The following is a 22,314-nucleotide window of genomic DNA, read 5'->3' on the forward strand; positions in this document are numbered from 1 at the left end:
TATTAATGATGAGGAGGGAGAGATTTCTTCAAAGAGTGTACATAGTTAAAGAAAGCCACACACACACACACAGACCTGTTCATGGTTTGGGCTTGGGCTTAGCTTTTGCCCAAATTTGAATGGGAAAAAGCAAACCAAAGGTACCAGCTTAGTTTTTGGTTAACCTAGAAAAAAACCGTGGTTAACTGAACCAACTGAGATATATTATATATATTTATAGTATATAATATGCATTTATAGTATTTATATTATATATACTTGTATACCGAACTGGTCAACTGGTTAACCAAATTGATTCAGTTTTATTTTGGTTTGGTGTTTTTAAAAGCCAACAGGATTGGTTATCCAACTAGTGAGCACCAACTGTTTCGGTTAACTGTCCATGATCTATTCAGTAACCTCCATGGTGTGGAGCTTTGAAATATAGATCCTCTTTGTCCACTCCTGATCTTTCAAGAAATCTGCTATAGTTAGCTGATCTACATGTCCAATTGAATGAGATATTCATTCTGACTTTCAAAAACATGATTGATGATTAAGACTGGAGGATTTTCTGATAATTGTTTTTTACCCTCTTTTGATGAAGCTAATGTTTGAATTGGTTCTTATCTTTTTGGTTGTGAATCTATGCATATTCATCTCTTCTTACTGTTTGTCTTAATCAGGTTACTCTGAGCGTTGGTATAGCTGCATTGGGAATTATCGGTGCAATCCTAGGGACATACTCTTCGGTGTCACAGATTATAAGGAATTACTGAGATTGTTGTACTGATCCCATGGTACAATACTTCTGAAGTATGGATGTTCATTGCCTTATGAAGTTATATTTTTTGCAAGCCTTCTATTAGTTCCAAATATAACATCTATACGAAATATGCCGATGCTTGGATTTTGGTGGCATTTTACCTATTGGGCTTACTTGTCTAGTAGAGACTCAGATCAGTTCTACTCTAGATGAGAATTCAAAACAGAGAATGGAAAAGAGAGAGAGAGAAGAGAGAAGTCGAAGAGAAAGATTTCAGAGTTGAGAGTGAATAGGCTTGCCGCCCCACTCAGTATATATATATATATATATATATATATATATTAAAGATTTAAAAATGTACACTTACAATTATTGCCCCTACTAACATAACATGTCAGCAACTTAAAATAATAACATAAATAACTAAACTTACTGACACTAACAACAATATAAATAAAGACATTACTGCCCTACAACTCTACAGGCATAACCAAAAAGCAACTCTTATCAATTCTTGTTTATTAATCTAGTAAGAGCAGCATCAGAAAACAGAATTATTCAACTGTGCTAATTCTTCAGTCTTCAAAATCTTAATACCATATGTTTCTTTAGTTGCAACTCCTAGTATTTGATCCTAACTTGATGAGAGGCAGGTTCATTATTTTGGATCCAACTACAAATATACTATCGGATTGGATATTCAACTCTCTCTCTCTCTCTCGTTTTCTTGTATATCAAATTTTTGGGATACTTTTGATGGAGGTAGACGTAAAATCTAAAAGGTGACTCTAAGAGTATAGATCCCTATACAATCAGATAGGCTCAGTTTGGAATGATTACAAATACAAATATGTAGAGTGCAAAATCTCACATTTTATATTACTTTGTATGTATGTGTACTGTACATATTGTATTTGTACTCCTTCCAAACTGAGCCATAGTGTTTGGTAGCACTGGATTAACGTCTAACTCTCAAAAACCATGTTGTCGAATACTCACTTGTTGTCTCCAAAGTGATATTCCCTTTAAAAGCCTTAGAAACTACCCACAGGCGTATGCAAGGTTTTGCACTGTGCATATTTGTATTTGCACTCGAATTGTGCCATGTTCAGTTTGGGAAGGGTGCAAAACTGCAAATACAAATATGTTTAGTGCAACACTTGGTATATGGTATTGGCACAGTTTGAGGAGTTCAAATACAAATATATACCATGCAAAACCTTGTATATGATATTTCTAAATTTTGTATTTGTATTGTATATATTTGTATTTGAACGCTTCCCAAAAGAGTATAAAAATAGACATGTACAGTGCAAAACCTTGTATCAATGTTTTAAAAACCAATCAGGAACTAGAACTGCATTGGCCATTAGTTTGACCATCAAGTATAGATAAGCCCATGACAATTAAAAAAATAAAAAATGGTTAAAATAAGAAAACAACACAAAAACCATTGTCCAGGTTGAATGTATTGATGGTTTGACTGCTCGGGTTATTGGGTTATTGACCAAATCAACAGTTTTTGACAAAAAAATGGTTTGGGGTTGAAATGAAACCAGTAACTTGACTGCTCTTTGGTCAGAATGGTTCAGCTATTTGGGTCAATGATGGTTTGAAAACCATGTCTTGAATACAGTATTTTCAGTTTGGGAAGAATACAAATGCAAACATTACAAACATGTACAATGCAAAACTTTTGTATATGGTATTTGCAAAACATTTACAAACATTTACAAATACAAAACTTTTGTATTTGTACTCTTCCCAAATGGAGTCTATTAAGTTGTAGTGGAGCCCAAATCTGGGCCAAGTGCATGAGCATATTCCACCATAACACACTACTGCTACAAATTATATTTTATATTTGAATTCAGATAGCTGAATGCTTTATCTGTTCAACGGGCTGTGGAACCAATGATTAGGTTCCAAGGCAGTAATAAATTCATGGGCCTCACTGTAAAAGATGTGGGCCCCATGCACTCATTCCAATCTGAGCCTTGCTGTGCTTGGTTGAAATGCAAAATCAGAGCAGTGCAAATGATTTGAGTGTAAATTCTGACCTATTTTTATTTTAAAATTTAGTTTATTTTATTAGATTGCTCTACAAATGAAGAAAATTAAGGCATGAAGTAGAATAAAACACAACAAAATTAAACGAGAATTTGCATTCCCATGCATTTATACCGATGCAAATAAAATTGCGCTGCAACCAAATGCAGCCTTAAATTCAAAATTAGATCATTAGATGTGCTTATCGCCTCAATGTTGAGCATTCCTTGGATTGAAGAAGCATGAATTCAAATCACAGGAATGCAGGCTATTCACATTGTCTTTGTGTGCTAGTGGGCCCTGTGTGCACCCTGTCACTAATCCACTAATCCACTAATTTAGATGTAAGATTTGTAGTACTGGGCCATGAAATTAGCAACGTTGGCCTACTGCATGGCCCTACCAAGTCCGGATCTGTTCTTCACCGAACGCGTCTCACCGCATGTCTTGATTGTACATTGAGAATATCTCTTGTACTTGAATTTATTACTCATAGAGAGATGTTCCTAATACGGGGTGGAACATAATTGTGAGGCTGGTGCAAGGCGTGTTGTGAGGAGCAGATCTCAATTCGGCCCTACGTTGTAACAGGTCTGTTGGGACGGTAGGTAGGCCTGCAACAGAGAAGGATGGAGCAATACACCATTAAACTTCTGAAGCATTCCAACGTTGGATGAAAACGAGATGTCACTAGCAGGACTACAAGATGAGTCTCAAACAATTTGATATGGCCAAATACGTTGCCCGAGACAAATCTTAACCGTTGGCTTGAAAGATCAGCCTCCAATTTTTCAGAAGAATTCCACATGCTGCACAATAATTTGTCCATTGAAATTCTCAGAAAATTAACAGACCTTTGGATGAAATTCACACATCCAATGGCCCAAATTATATATACAGAGAATGTGCTTCCATTTCAAAGGTTCTGATCTGCAACAAGGCGATCTATTTGGCCACGTAAGACCACAGGTGACAAACCCATGGATGATGGTGGAATCATTCTTACCACGTGGAAAAGAGACAAAACAACTGAGTTCAATTTTGCTTCTTCAATTAAGGAAGCAAGCGTTCATCCTGAGCACCCCTGCCTGGATCCGATACGCAACATGACCTCATCGTCAGCCCAAAATGTAATGGGTCAGGGTAAATCATGTCCTGACCTAAATGTGCAGAATCAGTTCGAACCAGACCCTATACGGTCTGAATTTGGTAAGAACATGGCTAAGTGACCAATCATGAGTGAAGCCCCTATTAGAATAATGTTTTTAATTTTTTTAAAAGAAAATTACTACTTATTTGTTAAATTAACACATTTGGGCATCATAATTATAATGATATTACAACTATGTATAGATGTTTTTATGGTGAAAGAGAAAAATAGGTATTCAATATACATTTATATTAATATAATGTTGAATTGTTGATGCTTTTTTTATTTTTATTTTTGTGTAAATCATAAAAATTTGAATTTGATTATATAACATGAACTTATATCTTTACTCTTTACTTATACACGTGCATAATATGCGCCCTTACACTAGTATATGAAGCCAACCCAACCCAATTATAATAAGAAACATAATGCAGTATCAGACCTTATATAATTGGGTTGGCTTGGTTTGAGTATGCTCGACCCATTGATAAGTCTGGGAGTGAAAGTGAACTCTAGCAACTATAAATTTTGTGCCTAGGAATGTATTGCATTTTATTGTACTTTTCCCTAGTTACTAAGGCTCTTTCTGTTTGTAGTGCAAATTTCACTTGATATGAATGCATGGGAGTGCAAATAGGCTGTACAAATTTTTGAATTTTGTATTATTTTGTATGTACTTATACCGTACATATTTGTATTTATACTCTTCAAACTGAGCCTTAGTTTCATATTTGACTTCAGTTTATTTGTTCGTAACAAGTAGATTAGGAAGTACAATAATATGGTCTCCACCTTTTTATATGAAATAGAATAGATACAAGAGTAAGGATATTTATTTTACAGTGAGGTAAGAAGCAAAATTCTTCTTACAGTAAAACGGTAATACAAAATTTGCATTAATTTTTGACTACATGCAAAATTTGCACTGCAAGTGAGTACAAAGAAGACCAAAAGTATGAATGTTATATCAGGTAAGAGTGCAAATTATAATTACAATCAAATAGATGCAACTATGCGAAAATTGAACTGGATGAAAAATTTGTATTTGATTCGGATTTGAACTACAATCAAATAGAGGCTAAAAAGTTCATTAAAAAACATGGAATATAAAGAGAAAAAATCCAATAAGCCTAACGAATGAAATTGAACAAAAAGGCATGCACCCACAAATAAATTCAAGGATATAACCTGCACCTGCTTCATCTTTTATTGTTCTTGTATTGAATTGGGTGCGGCAGCCTGTTCTTTTGGGTTCTTTGACTCTTAGCAGCTTTAAGTATGTTAAATGGAACTAAAGGATAGAGGCACTCTAAGGCTCCATTTGATAAGAGTGCAAATGCCGGTCCGAGAACAACTAAAAACCATTTGACAAGAAGGTAAAATTTATCAATGCAAAACTAAATCAATTTTGTATTTGCATCAACTAACATGTTTGTATTTGCACTCTTCCCAAGAAGAGGCTAAGTATTTTAGAGGGTTTGAGAGGTATTTTAATCGGAAAAGTAGATGGTAATTTAGCTTTGAGTGGAAGGTAGTAAAATTATCATTCTTTTGTGGTGTTTAGGGTTACAACTCCAACAGATTGGGGTTGAGATTTGTTAAGGTTTAAATGGGCCAGGCCCCAAAAGACTCAGGTTAAGGTTAAACATAGCATAAATTCTTCAAATTGGACACCCAACTTGCACCCCTAGTAGTTAATGCAAGTGTCAACTTGATCTTAAATTTTAGGGTAAAAGGCCTAAACCTCCCCCGAGGTTTCTCATAAATACTTATAATTAGAGGACTTAAACCTCCTTGTTAAAAAGATACTGTTCTCTTTGACAAAATCAATTAAAAGACCTTTCTATCCTTTATAATGCTTTCAATTTTTAAAGAAAACCACTCAAATTTGTTGCAACTGTGAATATTATCAAATTGAATCAGGACTATACAACAGCCGCAAATTAATGAAATGACTTCACTGTCATTGGGGTTCACATATAATGTCAGTTAATTAGGTGTGATTTGCTACTGAATGTTGGTTAGGATTACAAGGCCAAATTTTGTACCAGAATTTCTGTGAGATTGTCATTCTGCTCTGTCCAAGAAGAAGGATCTTCAACTGTATCATGACGTTGATACATGTATTGACTATCACTTTAAGCAGTAGAGCTGGGCCAATTTACTATATGGGCCGTTAGGATCAACTTGGGTGCACAGAAATGGCCCAATAAGGAGTGCTAGCCAATGTCTCAAAAAGCATACCTGATCTAATTATGAAATAGCATTGACAACATGGGGATCCCTAGTGGTAGAATAGAAGTTCTGTCAATGTCTAAGCAATTTAACTTTGGATTAATTATGTTTTAATTCATCTTTAGAACTCTGTAAAATTTAATCAGTGCTTATTTACTGGGATCAAATTTCAGCCCAAGTTATCATTTTGTCCCACAGTTACCAGATAACTTATTTTTGTCCACATGAATGGCTCTCTTGGGAGAATTTTTGCTTCCCACTAAGGGGATATCATCAGCCCTTAAACAGGCTTAACCATCCAATTGCTTCCATTGTTCCATCGCCCAACTCCATTTCAGAGTTTCAGTCAGTTCTTCCTTGTCTTCTCCTTTTCATCCCTGCAATACATGTGTTTAGGATTACATTAATGTACATACTAGTTTGCATCCCTTGGGAGAACTTTTTGTTCCATTGTGAGGGCATTAGCCCCTAAACAAATTTAACCATCCAATTGCTTTCATTCCAGCACTTGATCATCTCCCTTTCAAACAACTAGTCATTGTCTTTTCCTTCTCATCCATACAATACATGTGTTTAGTATTACATTAGTATACTAGTCTGCATCCAAGCAAATTTCCTAAGTCTGTTTGGTAAGAAAGTATAATTTGTCAATGTAAAATTAACCCAATTTTGCAATTTATATGGACCATTTTACACTATATATTTGATTTACACTTATTTTATCGTTTCCAAACACAGCCTTTGATATAAAATTACGTCTCATTCTGGGTGTAAACAAACCTTGGAAAATGAGTTTTCTGTGGTTGTCAATACACAAATGCATTCTTGTCAAACACTATGTTAGGCTTAGTTTGGATAGAGTACAAATGCAAATATGTACCGTGCAAATGCATACAAAATAATATAAAATATAAGGTTTTGTACACTATATATTTAAATTTATACTCCTTCCAAATTGAGCCTAACAAAGTTGAACCAGAGTGTATATTTGCACTGAACTGGCATTTGCACTCTTTCCAAACGCAGCCTAAATTGACTCTATGCATGGGTTCTGACTGACTATGTTTTCATTAGTTTCTCATTCTCTTGTCTGGACACAAGTGCTTAAGAGGATAGGTTGAGCTGCTTGTTGAGGAATCTTAAAGAGGGTTTGGCTTCTTGGGCAGAGTTCTTGGACATATACGGCAATGGGTCCTGCCATTGGCTTTCATCTAGAACATGCCTTGAACCTTGTGGATTTAGATGTTTGGCCCTGACCTAAAATGTAAGGCAGCAGCCGGACCCATACAGTCTGTAATGTATATTTCAGAAGACATTCCTTGAGTCAAGAGCCATAGACCAAGAGTTGCCTGATCAAATCCAGCCAAAATAGATAAGGCAGGTTGATAGAAAGAAAATTCTCTTAGCTCCAAGACAATAGACCAATACAAAATCCCTTGTAGATTAGCCGAAATCTAAGACTTATCCATAACAAAAATAGGCTAAACCCCACTTCAAATCCTCTCTCTCTTTCTCTCATTCGAAATATCTTTTCAAATGGCAAGCTGTAGCATTTTTCTAGAGAGTGTATGGACTATGGAGAACAAAAGACTGCCCTAGGGTCAGGCTTAGGTCATCACACTTGGGTCAAACTTGGAAAAATGTCTGATAAGCCGCCACTAATAGAGTCAGCCCTAAGCCAAAATAACAAAAACCAAATCTAGAGAAGCTGGAAAGAGCATTTGAAATTTCAAGCCTTCAGAGATTACTCATGCAAAAGTTATCATCATCAAATTAAGGGCAGCGCGGTGTAAATTTAGTCCAGAGTCTGGATCTTCATTTTCCAAGTCAACTATAAACGCACAAATTTGGATCAGTTTTCCAAAATGAAAGGACCTTTTTCAAACTCCATTAATCCATGGTTTATATTTTGGAAAGCTCTTATCAGGCAAAACTAAAGTTTAGTTTGATACCATTTCTGTTTTTAAAACGTTTTGGGTTGATTAATACATATTGGTGGGATATGTATGTATTGTTACATCACATATAAGAGTCATTTCATCTTACAAGGATTAGATTCATTCAACTTGGAGCAAAAATCGTCAATTTGGCATTTGTACAAACAGCCTCTCACATGATTTTTTAATGTATATATGTTTGTTTCCACAAAAAAAAAAAAAAAAAAAAAAAAAGAAAGAAAGAAAGATAGCTAAGACCATTATTGGGTAATAACCAGTTTTAACCATAAACAGCCTCAAATAACAGTTTTGTGCCAATTAATACCAATCAATCCAAAACGATTTTTAAGTAGAAACAGCAAATATACCAAACACGACTTAAAAATAGTTAACTTTTACCAAAATAATAATTAATCCAAGAAGAATAAAAAAGATGCAACCGACAAATGAAGGGAAAGCTTCCATATTATATAGTTTAATATTTTGTTTGCAAGTGGTGAGAGGAGGAATAGGTAGGAGTGGTGCGCTAAAAGCCTGCAAATCTTCAAAAAGATGAGCAAGAAAGCATGTTCTGCTTTGTCATCTACCTGTTCTATTGCTCTCCCAACTGTTTCTTTAATTCTCTCTCTTCTTCTAATTTAATGCTTTCCCTCCAAGTAGCGCCTCTTGATTTTCAACTTTCAGGAGAGAGTAGTACCTGAAATTCAAACAAAATTATGGAAGGGAATATCAACCTACATCATTAGTTCTTATTTTTTAAACCTCAGTCAACATTCTCTTTATGAAGAAAGATGGAAGGAAAAGTGGAGCATTACTTCCTATACAGATGGGCTTTTGGAATTTTCTTGAGCTTGTTAAGGTATGAAAACCTCATTTTCCAGGCAACCCAATGGACCCCAGATTATAAATTAAATTTGTAATTTCTTGATTTGTGGCTTTAATAGTTCTAAAGGTTTGGTCGTAATACTTAGTATCATGTGATGATTCTTGATAGTCAATAAGGTGGCAGAATTTAGAAAATCTCTACTTGTCTGAGTTGTCGTGTTGTCTGTGTGCTAAATGCGTGTACCTAATGCCCTCTTTACCACTACTTTTTCTTTGGAGCTCCAAAAAGTTGGATCAGATCAGGTGATGGATTGCTTAACTAAAACTGGAAAATTTTCACCTTCTGTTTGGTTGACAGATTGTGAATAAGTACAGCCTCTTTTTTGTTGTCAAATTCTCATTGAAGGTGTGGTCATAATCTTGTTTTTAGTTAGGCCTTAAGGAGATGAACTATAGCAGATTCATGAGTGCCTTTCTTAGCTCTCCAGATATCCTGATTTGGTCTAAAATGGTTAATTAATTTGAATTTTTTGTGCTTCTCATTGTAGATGGTGATTTTAGTCAAATTCTCAATGTTGCTTGAAAGTTGAAACAACTTGAAAATGCTCAATAAAACTATTGGAAATAAATCCCTATGTTTTCCTTGGACAAGTCAGAGATTTAACAACAAATAGCAAGCATAAAGAAAATAATCAAGCGATATTATCTCAAATTCAATATGACTTTTTTTTTTTTTTTTCGTTCTTCTTAAACTCACCATGACTTTTTAAAACCTCCATAGAGTCCCTGTCAATGAATTCTTAGTATCCAAAGCTCAGCTTCCGTTAATAATCATTAACAAAAGTTGTTCGCATTAGCATTTATGTGCTTTTGCATGAAAAAAATACCCCTTTCTAGGGTTATATTGATGGCAGGAATTTCATCTGGGTTCATACATGTCCACCCATCCAAATTAAAGCCTAATCCTCAAAATCTCACAATGGCTTGTTGTAAACCCAAGTTTCATAAACCAAAATCAAATAAAAACATACTAAAAATATAAACAATTCTAGGTCACTGTCAAAGAAAATATGTTTATATTATTAGGATTTTCTAGAATAATGGCCCCAGCATAACATAAAATTCTGTTCTTATGAATGATAAACTATAACTCAAGACTTGAAAAAAAAAAAACAAAATCCAAAACTTCTTTACTAAATCAATTAACTCAAGTGGCTTACATCAAACAAACCTCTGATTCAAGAACCCTTACCTACATCTTCTCCACCAATCTTGATAGGATATGGTCGTTTCAGAAGTAAAAAAAGTAATTCCCACATTGAATATTTCTCACTTCTAACATGTGATGCTCTGGATCAATGGACCAAGATCGTTCAAGATCGACAAGATGTGCCTGGAGTGGGATTTCTTCTATGCTAACATAAATTAAATAGCACCATAAATCTGAACTTAGTCTCCCACCTCAAGGGGTGCAAATGGACCAAATTATGATCCGATCTGATCTGAAGTCCAGTCCTATATTGTCAGATTTGAAAATCCCTATTTTGGATTTTCAGATCAGATTGGATTCGGATCAACCCCTATTTGATCCGAAAGGATCCGATATATATAGATGCATATGTTATTTATATTGCATTATTGTAATTTTTTATAAAAACATGTATATATTGATGAAAATAGTTAGAAAAGTACTTGTATTTTTTGTTTTTCTTTATTTAAATAGCTATATTTTCTTTTCCTTTTAATAATTTATTAATTTTTTTAATATTAAATTGGATCGGATCATATGCAGGTATTCAACATCTTGATCGGATTCGAATTCAAATCACTATGTCTGAGATCCAATTAGATCTACAATGTTTCAGACCGGGTTTGAATAATACCTCGATTCAAATCTGATATGATCCATTTGCATCCCTACCCATCCTAATACCTGGGCATCAAATCTATTTTTTCCTTACTTTACATTACATGGATTGTAAACTCACTTCGCATGGTATCCAGATTTCCTGGGGAAAGATATTTGCACGCCACAATTGTTGATTATACAACACTTGAGGTTTTAGTCTTAACCATGTCATTAGAAACCAAGGGAGATGTACTTGGTTACTATAAGAGAAGATACCACAGCCAATATATCATAGTGCAAAGCATCCTTAAAAAGATATTGCAAGGCCCTCGTTTCCTCATCCAAAATCTTTTGGGCAAGAAAGACTAATACTACGTAGCAAGATGAGGACCAATAGGGAGAGTCCTTTGTGTTTTGCTAGGTAGAGAAGAGGAAGGAGGAGAAAGAGGGGAAGAGGGAGGGGAAAATAATAAGGGGGAGAGAGAGAGAGAGAGAGAGAGAGAGAGAGAGGTATCTCTAGTTATGGTTCAGTTACCATTGGAAATTTATCAAAACCTTTTGTCATTTAATGACAAATTACTGACATGGGGCTCTATGGGGATTTTGAAAAGTTGTGGTAAATTTAAGAGAAATGCAAAAAACTTATGGTGAATTTTAGATAATATCTCAATAATCAAAGCACAATGCAAGCAATAATAAGGGACACCAAGATTTATGTGAAAAAACCCTTAGAGTAAAAAGCATGGGTTCAAAATCCAAATTTCTTACACTATCAACAATAATAACGAGGCACAATAATATCTTTAACAACTGATACCATAAACAAACTCATTACCAAGTGAATTACAAGAGAAAAAATGGAGAACTACATGAATAAATAGAGTTGTAAAATGATGCTCACAAATTCAACACAATGTTGTATTCTTCTCGTGTAAAAGGATGCTTGTATTCTTCCAACTCTAAGAGCAAAACCCTTGCTCTTTCTTGTATTCTCTTCTTAACTAAGAGTAATACCCAACGTATGGATTTTAAAAGTTTCTTTACACAACACTAGCAACAAAACAAAAAGAGGTTCCTTTTCCTTTTTGTCTCTTTCTCACAAGTGAGATAATGCCAAGAGTCCGAGCATTTTCTATTTTCTATTTGAATTTCAAATAACTTATTTATGTGATGGGTAAGGAAACCCAACACATGAGTGGGCCTAGCTTCTTATGAGAAGGGAAACCTCCACACAAACAAGAAAAAGTAAGGGAGAGGGAAAAATGCCTATAAAGGACTGGCATGATAGAAGTGCTTTGGAGAAACGACTCCTCCATCAAAGACCTTCTATAAGAGTTCAATACCTGTGACAGTTGTGTATTAGTTTGTAAAATCGAATATGGATTAATACACAATTAACACCACAGCATATTGACTAATAACCATTGATACAAAAAGCATAACACTAAAACAAGGCAATTCCACCCAGTGAGCTTTCTAGGTTCTAGTTATTTGATAGTTCATACAAGTTGGATCACCTAATGGGCTAATTAACTAGTAAAACCATATGACATAATGAGCGCCCTTGCTTTTGTTCATTTTGAGTTTGACAATATTGGACTCTAAGAGAGAGGGAAACAAATGGACTAAAATGTGTAATTGGAGACGAAACAACATTTACTAGACCTTGAGAAAGTCTTCAGCTTGCTCTAGCAATACCAAATGAAGTTGAATATGACCAAGTGTGCTTTCGAAGTTAGCTCAGGTAAATTCTTAGGATTCATGGTAACCCAAAGGGGGATAAAGACCAACCTAAAAAATGATCAAATCCATCTGGATATGTTTTCTCCTCGGACTCACAAGAATGTACAATGCCTCATAAGTCAAATCGCTGTACTCAATAAATTCATGTCCAAGTTTGCAGACCAATGCCTCCCATCCTTTAAGGTGCTCAAGAAACTGAAACACTACCAGTGGACTGAAGAGTGTGAGCAAGCCTTTTAGTAGCTAAAGTAGTATTTAAGTTCGTTTCCCTTACCTACTATGTCGAGCCTTGGAGATGAGTTGTACACATTAGTTGGCGACAATGTGGTTAGCTCTGTCCTCATTAAGGAAAATGATGACATACAAAGATTCATCTATTACACCAATAAGGTATACTTAAATGCAGAGACTGGATTACCGGACCTAGAGAAAGTTTCTCTGGAGCTAGTGACCTCGACCTTACATCTAGGCTCACAATATCCACATCTTCATTGACTAGCACCTCAAGAAAGTGTTATAGAAGCCTAAGACCTCTAGGCATTTGAGTAGAGCATAGAACTTATGAATTTGACCTCAATTATGCACCTTGGCCAGCCATCAAGGCCTCGATCTTGACCAACTTCGTAGTCGAATGCACATTCTCTACCTTAGAGCCCACCGAGTAGCCCTTGGTTTGAACTCTTCATATAGATGGCTCCTCAAATCAACAAGGGAGCGGTGCCGGCCTCCTCCTCGAGCCAAACAATATCGCCCTAGAGTATGCCCTTAGATTTGACTTCAAGGCTTCCAACAATAAAGCAAAATTTGATGCACATCACTAGACTCCACCTCACCCAAGAGGTTGGTGCAACACATGTTGAGGCTTGTAGTGGGGGATTGACATCCTTTATGTATTTCCTCCTACAACCAACCAAAAATGCTCTTCTTATCACCATCGACTACTTTACCAAGTGGATTAAGGTTGAGCCCCTAGTACAGATCACAATAAAAAATGCATAAAGGTTCTTTTGTTGGTCCATCATTTGTCACTTTGGTATCCTCCATGTCTTGATCACGAACAATAGACCCCAGTTCATAGGCAGAAAGTTTGGATACTACTACAAAAAGCTTGGTATCAAACATTGCACCATCACGGTCTACCACCCACAAAGCAACAACTAGATTGAAGTCACGAACTGCTCCATGTTGCATGGCTTGAAGACATGCCTGGGCCAAGCTAAGGAAAGATGGGTTAAAGAGTTGCCAAGTATTCTTTGAGCATATCACACCATGCCAAGAACTGCAATTGGGGAAACTCCCTTCAACCTCACTTTTAGGGCCAAGACAATAATCATAGTGGAGGCTGCTTGAGTTTGCAACAGGTAATTCAAGACAAGAGATCTCATACTCCAGAAATTCATCATACCAGATCAACAAGGTTCTTGGGCCAAGCTCCTACCAACTAAAAGACCTCGACAATAGTTCCATACCTCAGAGTTGGAATTTTGCTAAATTGAGAATGCATTATTAATGAATAGAGGCAAGCTTGATGGCGACTTAAGTCTATGTAAATCTTTTTACTATCAAGCAATAAAAGTTTTTACCTCTCAATGTGTTCCCAAACTTGATATTGTTGAACACTAACAACACTACACACATTGAGCACCAACTACAAGAATGGTGTGTCAACCACCCATGGCTTGATAACAACCAACTTCAACCACTCAACGTGGCGTCTGCATTGCCCTGCTCGGTTAAGAACCCATGAACTCGACTCTCTAGCTCGGTGCTATGGGGAGTAGAGTTGATTGAAAACCATGGTCAATTGGTCGATGAGCCTTGGACAAGCTCATGAACATCCCCGCCCAACCAAGGTTCCTCACTTAGTCAAACCTTAGGGATTGAGAGCTCGGAAGTTTTTCGGCCACCTTAGTTCAAATGGCATTCAATCTTACTTGGATACATTTTGGTCCTACATCCTAACTAGATCAAAAGGCCTTGGCCACAGCTAAACCATGTCACAGGTGATGACCTCGATCCAGTTAGGTCTGAGGCTAACCATGCTACCCTTCTACTATGTTGTAAATGTGATCAAACAACTTGATGCATTGAGCTCCACCATTAGAAAAATAAAAAGAAGAGAGAAAACATAGATAATAGATTGAGGCAACAAGTGCAACAAAAATGTGCTTCATTGCATTAGTCCATTAAACATATCTTTGGCTTGGCATATCACACCTCACAATTTAACAAAACAGGGGGATAAGAGCAATGACCTGAAGAACAAAAAGGAAAAAGGCAACAAGGCCATGACACTCAAAAGCTTAGTGCTTCGTTGGAGGGTCATTCACGTCCACTTGCATGTCATCATCAACCTAATCAAGCACCTTGGCCACATTTGTTGCCTCCATCATCTTGGTTTGTTGTTGCTTAGACACCTCTTTATCGAAGGGGTTGAACTCCATTATAACCTTAGTTATGTTAGGAAAGAGCCACATAATCCTCCTCTTGTAGCACGTGAAACCAAATTTGTAGGAGTCTGTGCTAAAGTCATCTAGGATAGTCTTATATTCGTCAATGGCCTTGAACTTGACCACAACATCCTCGTTAGCATGGGCCACCCTAGAGTTAGCATCATCCACCAACTTCCTAGCTAGTGTGAGCTTTACCCTCATCTTGTGTACTCGGTGGTCAAGCTTCTTGACCTCCTAGCCAAGGTCAACTTTCTCAGCATACTTGTGCAGGCTGTGCATTCTGCTCACAACTTGGGTCACAATGCAGATGTTCTACAAAAAGCAAAGCCAATACAGACTTGAGCTCTGTAAGTTGGAAAAAAAAATGCAAGGATGAAAACATATTGCTATGGCCTCATGGATGGTTGAGGTCTCTAGAGAGCCGCTTGTATGACTCGTGGTCTCAAGCCCAATTTTTGCGGAAGTACGACATGCACAAGCTACTTGGCTATGCTTTTCCTCTCAAGTGTGTCTCATCGATGAATGTCTCAAACTAGCCGATAAATATCATCTTTGGACTAGGCCAAGGTTTAACCCTTCAATCTTCTCAGCATCACTTGTTGCGGACCTTGGCTCATTAAGCACTGCTCCTCAACGTTCACCACTATCACGCCATCCTTAACCAATCTTAACTTTTCTGATTTCTAGGTGCGAAGTCCTCAGCCTCCTTGGTCCACTCTTGGACCTTTTCTGGAATGAAGTCCTCATTGGACTCCCCTTGGACTTCAGACTCAATCTCAAAATGCCCTCTTCGGCCTCACCCTTGTCGGCACCAACCGTATCTTCCTTAACCTTGGCCTCATTGGTATCAGTCTTAGGCACCACAACCTCAGTAGCCTTTTGATGCGGTGACCCCAAGCTTTGCTCAGTATCCAAGCTAAAGCAGCCAGATGAAGACAATGACTATGAAGATGAAGTGAGCACAAAAGCACTAGACAAGGACGAGGACTAACCAAATTGCAGAAGGCGCTCTCGCTTGAATGAAAATGTAAAGTAGCTTATCACATAGAGGTAGCCAACAACCATACCAAAGTCAATTAATACTCTAGATTAAGCCCTGGATTCTACGTACACGTGTGAGCTCAGGAAGGCCAAACAACACAACCCATGATCCATCCATTCAAAATTTGAATTTCACACGTAATGTCCACCATCATTACTCCAAACTAGGTCCAACCATGAGTCATACGGTTCAACCAAGGCTCAAGGCCACGACTAAGTTCTGCAACAGAGCATGACAAAAGCTCTTCCTCCAAACTATGACTGAACGCCTCCCTCCTCAACTATGGAACTAAGGGCTAGTAATGGAGCCGTACCTCGACCAAGTTGATCGGCCACCTTAGAAGTGATGTGATAAGAGAGTTATACATTGGTCTAACCACATCATTAATCCGGATCACCGCCACATAACTCGAGCACGACCACAAAGTAGATCGAAAACACCAAATGATGAGGGACATGTGGCAGAATAATGAGTCCTCTACAGTTCCCCTCAATGGAGAGCATGAAACCACCTTAGAACCTCATATGAAGGATGCCTTAGTGCACACCATGTGTCTCGAGAAGTAGGGGGCACAAAGATGCTCCTCCCGGGTATTTAAGGGCACTCCACTCGATGTTCTTTCTTCTTCTTCTTTTCTCCACTTTCAGCATTCCAACTCTCTCTTGCTCACTCTTTTGCTCTTTAGCACTGCATTGCTTAGTTAAGACAACTCGACTTAGTTGACCTCCTCTTTGCTTTACTGACTTGAGCATTGGAGTGCTCCTCCCTGGGCATCCACCTTGGGGACTTTGATTCCGGTTCCTTGCAGGTCATCGGACTCTCACCACCTCGTCTTGCACACCACGTACGCGATAGATCACCCGGTTCAGCCTATATACTATTGCTCAACAACTCAGCCCATCTAATTCATCAGGACTTTACTTGCTGCTCATCCACCTCAATTTAGACAACATCAAGCAAGGTTCAAAGTATTGATTGGGCATATCGTATCGTATCTTTTGGTCTCGATATACCTATTTACAGTTGTTTCGAGACCCTCACTTATTTCAATAAAAAAACATTAACAAACATATTTAAAAATCAAATTTTGAAAAAAAAAAACTAAAAAAACCCATTGAGCGGATACTTTTTAGTACTGATACATAGGAGCGTATCAATATTTTGAACCATGGCATTAAGAACAAAATAAAAAACAAAAATTTAAAAGATGAACTAAGATATTGCATTACTTACACTAGATTTTAATCCCGGAATAATATTCAAGCCTGAACATTTTTTATTAATAAGGGGTAAAGACCGGCCATGCCCGATCCATAAACGGTTTTTTATTAATAAGGGGTAAAGTCCGGCCATGCCCGATCCATAAACAGATCTAATCAAATTAAAATTCAAATAATGCTTGATTTGAACGATTGGGACCCGATCGATCCACTTATAATTCGGACCTCTGAATTTTTTATTGGGTAAGATTGGGATGTACACATAAAGGAATATTGAAATTCAAATATTTTACACTGAACCGTAAATATATATAATCGTTGTATTTTGAAATCCATGTAAAGCTTTAAGGGTGATGAGATCTATTACCAACATAAAACTACACTCCATAAAACTTAATGTAATTTTAAGGCGATAATAATTAAGCTCCTTTACCAAACACGTACAAAAGCGAACACCGCATCCAAATAAGTACAAAACTCCCCATTAATTAATTAATGGCATTAAAGTAAGCGTAGCGATTAAATGCAATGTCCTGCGAGCAACGCCCCTAAAATTAAAGAAACGAAGCCTCGTAAATTTCAACCATCCACTCTTTCACAAATGTACTTTGCTGTCAGTCAATGTAGCCACCAGCAACTGTACTTCAGACCTCAAGAAGAATCACGATTTTAGTAATGGCTAGCGCCAATATACCTAAAGAGTTGTTCTTGCCACCATATCTACATAGTCAAAAAGCCAGCAGTCGTTATCGAATTGACCCGAATGCATCCCCTAAGTTCGAATTTGTGGTCTCAATGGGTGCCCAATTACTTGGAAAATGGAAATTCCTAGCATTGATTACTGTAGACTGTGTAGTCTGAGTCTGGCTTCTGTACCCAGTTTTAGTCTACGCATTGAAAACTGTTGTCTGGACACGGTCGGCACGTCTACACAACGTGGGAATTAGGACCCGATCTGCTAGTCGGGTCGTTTAGTGAGTTTTCTTGAACAAGTTGGGTATTTGGGTTGTAAATGTTACCCATTTGCCCAAATTCCAATCCGACTCAGTTAAGGATAGTCCCGAATTCAAATTTCCTAATGATTCATTAGTACACTTGGGGTGGGTGTTAATTCAGAATGGATGCTAATTCATAGGTGGACATTGATGTATACAGTGGGGGTTTTTGACATTTTAAATGTTTATAGATTTATAATGAAATTTAGAAATCTGCATTGAGCCTGTTCGTATTTTTCCATTCATTTTATTCATTTCCACTTGGAGTAGAGGACCCCAGATTGGACATACATGGACAACTAGGGTTTGATCCACGCAATACAGCCTCAATGTTTTCAACCTGTTGTTGACTTCAATGGTTCAACCATTTGATCTGTCATCTCGCATTTTTCTTGGTCTGTTTTCCTAAAACCCACAAGTTCACCATAAATCATTGATTTGGACATTTGAACTATTGATCCATTGGACTCAATCACCAGGTTATAGGTTACACATTATAATGCATTTATGGTCCGTTTGGTTTACAGTCAGAATCAGAATCAAATTCTTTTGAAATCGGAATCGGTCCATTCCCATGGTTCAGACAGAAATGGGAATGGGAATTGAAATCAGTGGGGGGAGGGAGAGGGAATGGCCATTTCTTCAAATGAGGGAATGCCATTCTAGCAGGAATAGGAATGGAGATGGAATTCCGATTCAGCCCAACCAAACATTTGAAATGAGAATAACCCATTCCAATTCCAATTCCAGACCTCTATTCCTGTGAACCAAACATGACCTTAATCTTTTGAAGGTCATGACTTTGCATTTGGTTGTTGGATTGTGATGATTCTTTTTCCCTTTTTTAATTTTGGATAACATTTCAAGATCTATATTATATATAGAATATAATTATATATTATCTAATTAATATGATACACATTTATATATGTACATACATATAATATGTATTGACAAATCATAGTCTGACCCATCCAACCTAAATGTTTGAACCATTAATCCATGACCCGGATGCAAAAATGGTTCAGCCTCTAATAATCAGTTTTTAAAACATTACACGAACTCCATGAATTTATCCAACCTGACCCACTTGATGAGTTGTTAGGTTGCAAAATACAAGATAAATTACTAGGTTGGAAGAGGAAAGAAGGTTGGAGTCTCTATCACCTTTTTTTTTTTTTGTTGGTCAGTATCTCTTTTCAAAAGGCTAATGATGCTGAGCATGAAGAATTCGCGGCTAAGTAAAGCTGCAGATGGAGTACCCTATACCGTTGGGGCCGTGGGGGGACTTTGTAAAGTAGCTGAGATGTTGAATTTGAGAGAGTTGAGGAGCCATTTATTAGAGAAGCCGGCCCATGTTCTGCAAAACACTTGTCTCACATCTCAACCAATTCTTCTGACTCGCCTATTCTATTCAAACCGCGTTTGATGATACACAGACCGGGAAGGTTTTCACTTTCACCAACTTCCCCTTTCAAAATTTCAAAAATCCCCCATGAGGTTTCATAAAATTCCACGATGATTTCTTCGTCGTCCTCGAAATTTCCTTATTTATTACCAACGTTTAAGCATTATTACCAAGAACCTCCCCTGGTAGAAATTCATTTCTTTAAGATGCCCACAACAATTAATTTTACATATCATCATTATCATTATCTAAACCTTTGTCCCAATTATATTGGACGGCTACATGAATTCTAGTTTGCTATTCTATTACCTTCCCTATCATATCCATTGTTAAATTATGAATTTGAACATTAAAATTAAGGTGTAGTATAAAAAAGACAAATCAAAACCATAAGAATTTGGCAAAAGTTTTAATATCGACTGTCAATTTGATATTTTTATCCAGACTTGAAACTGCTGATGGTGTAATACAAGTTCACACTAGTTGAATTAATTGTTTTCAAACATGAAAAGCTCAATTTCTAGTTGGGAAAATATTTAATTAATTTTCTTAATTTGAACCGATAACTACATTTAGTAGCAATATGACCTATAATATGTACTTAAATCAAATCATGCGAACTGTTTTTAGCAAACTGAAAGTAGAAGCCTTATTTTTATAAGGGGTAGGTAATGGATACTAAAGTCAAGAATCAAGACCTCTCATAAGGTCAATAATAATTTAGAAAGCCCAGAGGTGTTTCTAGATCTTTTTTTTTTCAACTTTTGTGAAGAATTATTATAAAAAAAAAACAAGAAAAAGAACTGCCATTCATCACTGACATTTTATATTATATCTTCATCACTTAATTTTTTTTAAGTATACTTTTTAAATTAAATAGTAGAAAAAAAAAATATTGGCATTTTAGAGAGGAAAAGTCGCATCCCAATGAAATGGCACTTCTATTATAACCCTTTTTTGGTTAAATTTCATTTTTGGTTTCTTTTGTAATAATGTAAAGAACAAAGTAGAAAAGAAGATTAAAATTGGGTCATTTTCTATGACACCCTCTATAGTTTCATGTATTTATTAAACCCTACTCTCTACATTTCATATTACAAAAAACACCCCATATGGTTTTCAATTACTTCATTTAATTTTTTGAAAAGATTACTTTACTTTATAATTAACCTTCCTTAAGAAATTGTTTATATATATATATATATATATATATATATATATATATATATTTACATCACCTTTTAAAACAAGTAGAAAATGAAAAAGGGCATCGCTCAGGGGTTTTATTTTAAAAATACCTTTCTCCCACGTTATAACTTGGTTTGGAAAAAGTGTAAAGTGGACGTGATATGACAATTGCTAGGGGCATTTTTGGAATAAAAACTGTGGACCCATGTCCTTTCACATTATACACTTGATTTAAGAGGTCATATGACCATTCTCAGGAAAAAAAAAATATATGATTCCTAACAAAAGGTCGATCAAATAAAGCACTTGGTAATTGCAAACTATAGGGGGTATTTTAAAAATATACAAATTAGAGGGTATATTTTAACAAATACATAAAACTATAAGAGGTGTCTCACTAAATGATCCTTTAAAATTTGACAGCAGAAAACTCTAATATCTTCATGTCTCTATGATCCAGGTGGTGAGTTGGAGATTCCTAATATTTTGTAATACCAAAAGTTATCTTTAGAAGTTAACCAAGTAAGAAATCAGGAAACTATTTCATCCAACTCCAAAAACCGTATTAACAAATATCATATATTTTCAACAGTTTTAGTCAATTTCACTTAATTTGTCATTCAATTCCTCCATGATCCATCCTATTTAGTCCATGTGGAGAGATGGTGTGGAAAATATGAATCATCCATTAAATAGGTAGTCTCTGAATTAGCCATCTGCTCATGATCATTTCTCCAATCCATAGCAACTTCACACCACTAACTAAACCTTCCCCCCCCCCCCCTCCAAAAAAAAAAAAAAAAAACCAAACCCAAGTGATATTAGTTGTTGGGAACTATTAATAATTTTATAAGTTTTATTTGTTGGTAGTTTAAAAGAGTCCAATTTGAAAGGATCTCTGACATGGGCACATGAATAAAAGGCATTGAAACCAACATCTCTCTCTATCTCTCTCTCTTACTCTCAGAGCTCTCCTTGGCAATGGATCTAAATAAGACAAATCAAACATATACTAGCTACCTGCAAGAGATCTATTGGGCCTGGATCCCTTGCTTACCTGTATATACCCAACTAAAAGTAGGGTTTATAAATAAGAATAAAAACCTTAAAAGCAGGGTTAATTAAATCACTAGAAACACCCTTATAAAGATAATAAAAATAACAAAATGAAAAGGACACTGAGCTTAGTATAAGAGATTTGGGGATGCATCCAAAAGAAAGCCTTTACCCCAATAACAACAAAGAAAAAGAAGAAAATATTCTATTCGCATAAAATAATAATTCCATTGTTTATAATTTTTATTTACTATTGTTAATTTGAGAGGGAGAGAGCTTTTGAATACATCACATGGTAGACGTGGTTTTATGTACCTTGGAAGATAAAGAGAAAAGTCTCCTCTCTCTCTATCTCTCTCAATAAATTAATTTATTTAATAAAAGGTGAAGAAAGAAAGGAGAGTGCTTGGGTTTTG

General features: G+C 36.3%; 1 protein-coding gene across 2 annotated transcripts in view; it reads left to right on the forward strand.

Moving 5' to 3' along the window:
* Positions 1-900, forward strand: part of LOC148869902 (Transmembrane amino acid transporter family protein) — a 54,252-nt gene extending 53,352 nt beyond the window's left edge. For both annotated transcript variants that reach the window (XR_016106720.1, XM_088967946.1), the window contains one exon: positions 666-900. Coding sequence is in view for 1 of the 2 variants with exons in the window: in XM_088967946.1 (XP_088824072.1) it covers positions 666-758 (93 nt within the window). In the remaining variant the exon portion in view is untranslated. The remainder of the gene's footprint in view (positions 1-665) is intronic.
* Positions 901-22,314: the final 21,414 nt, after the last annotated feature.

Source organism: Nelumbo lutea, chromosome 2, assembly GCF_056320005.1.
Source record: "Nelumbo lutea isolate HS-2025 chromosome 2, American lotus-T2T, whole genome shotgun sequence".
Classification (NCBI taxonomy): domain Eukaryota; kingdom Viridiplantae; phylum Streptophyta; class Magnoliopsida; order Proteales; family Nelumbonaceae; genus Nelumbo; species Nelumbo lutea.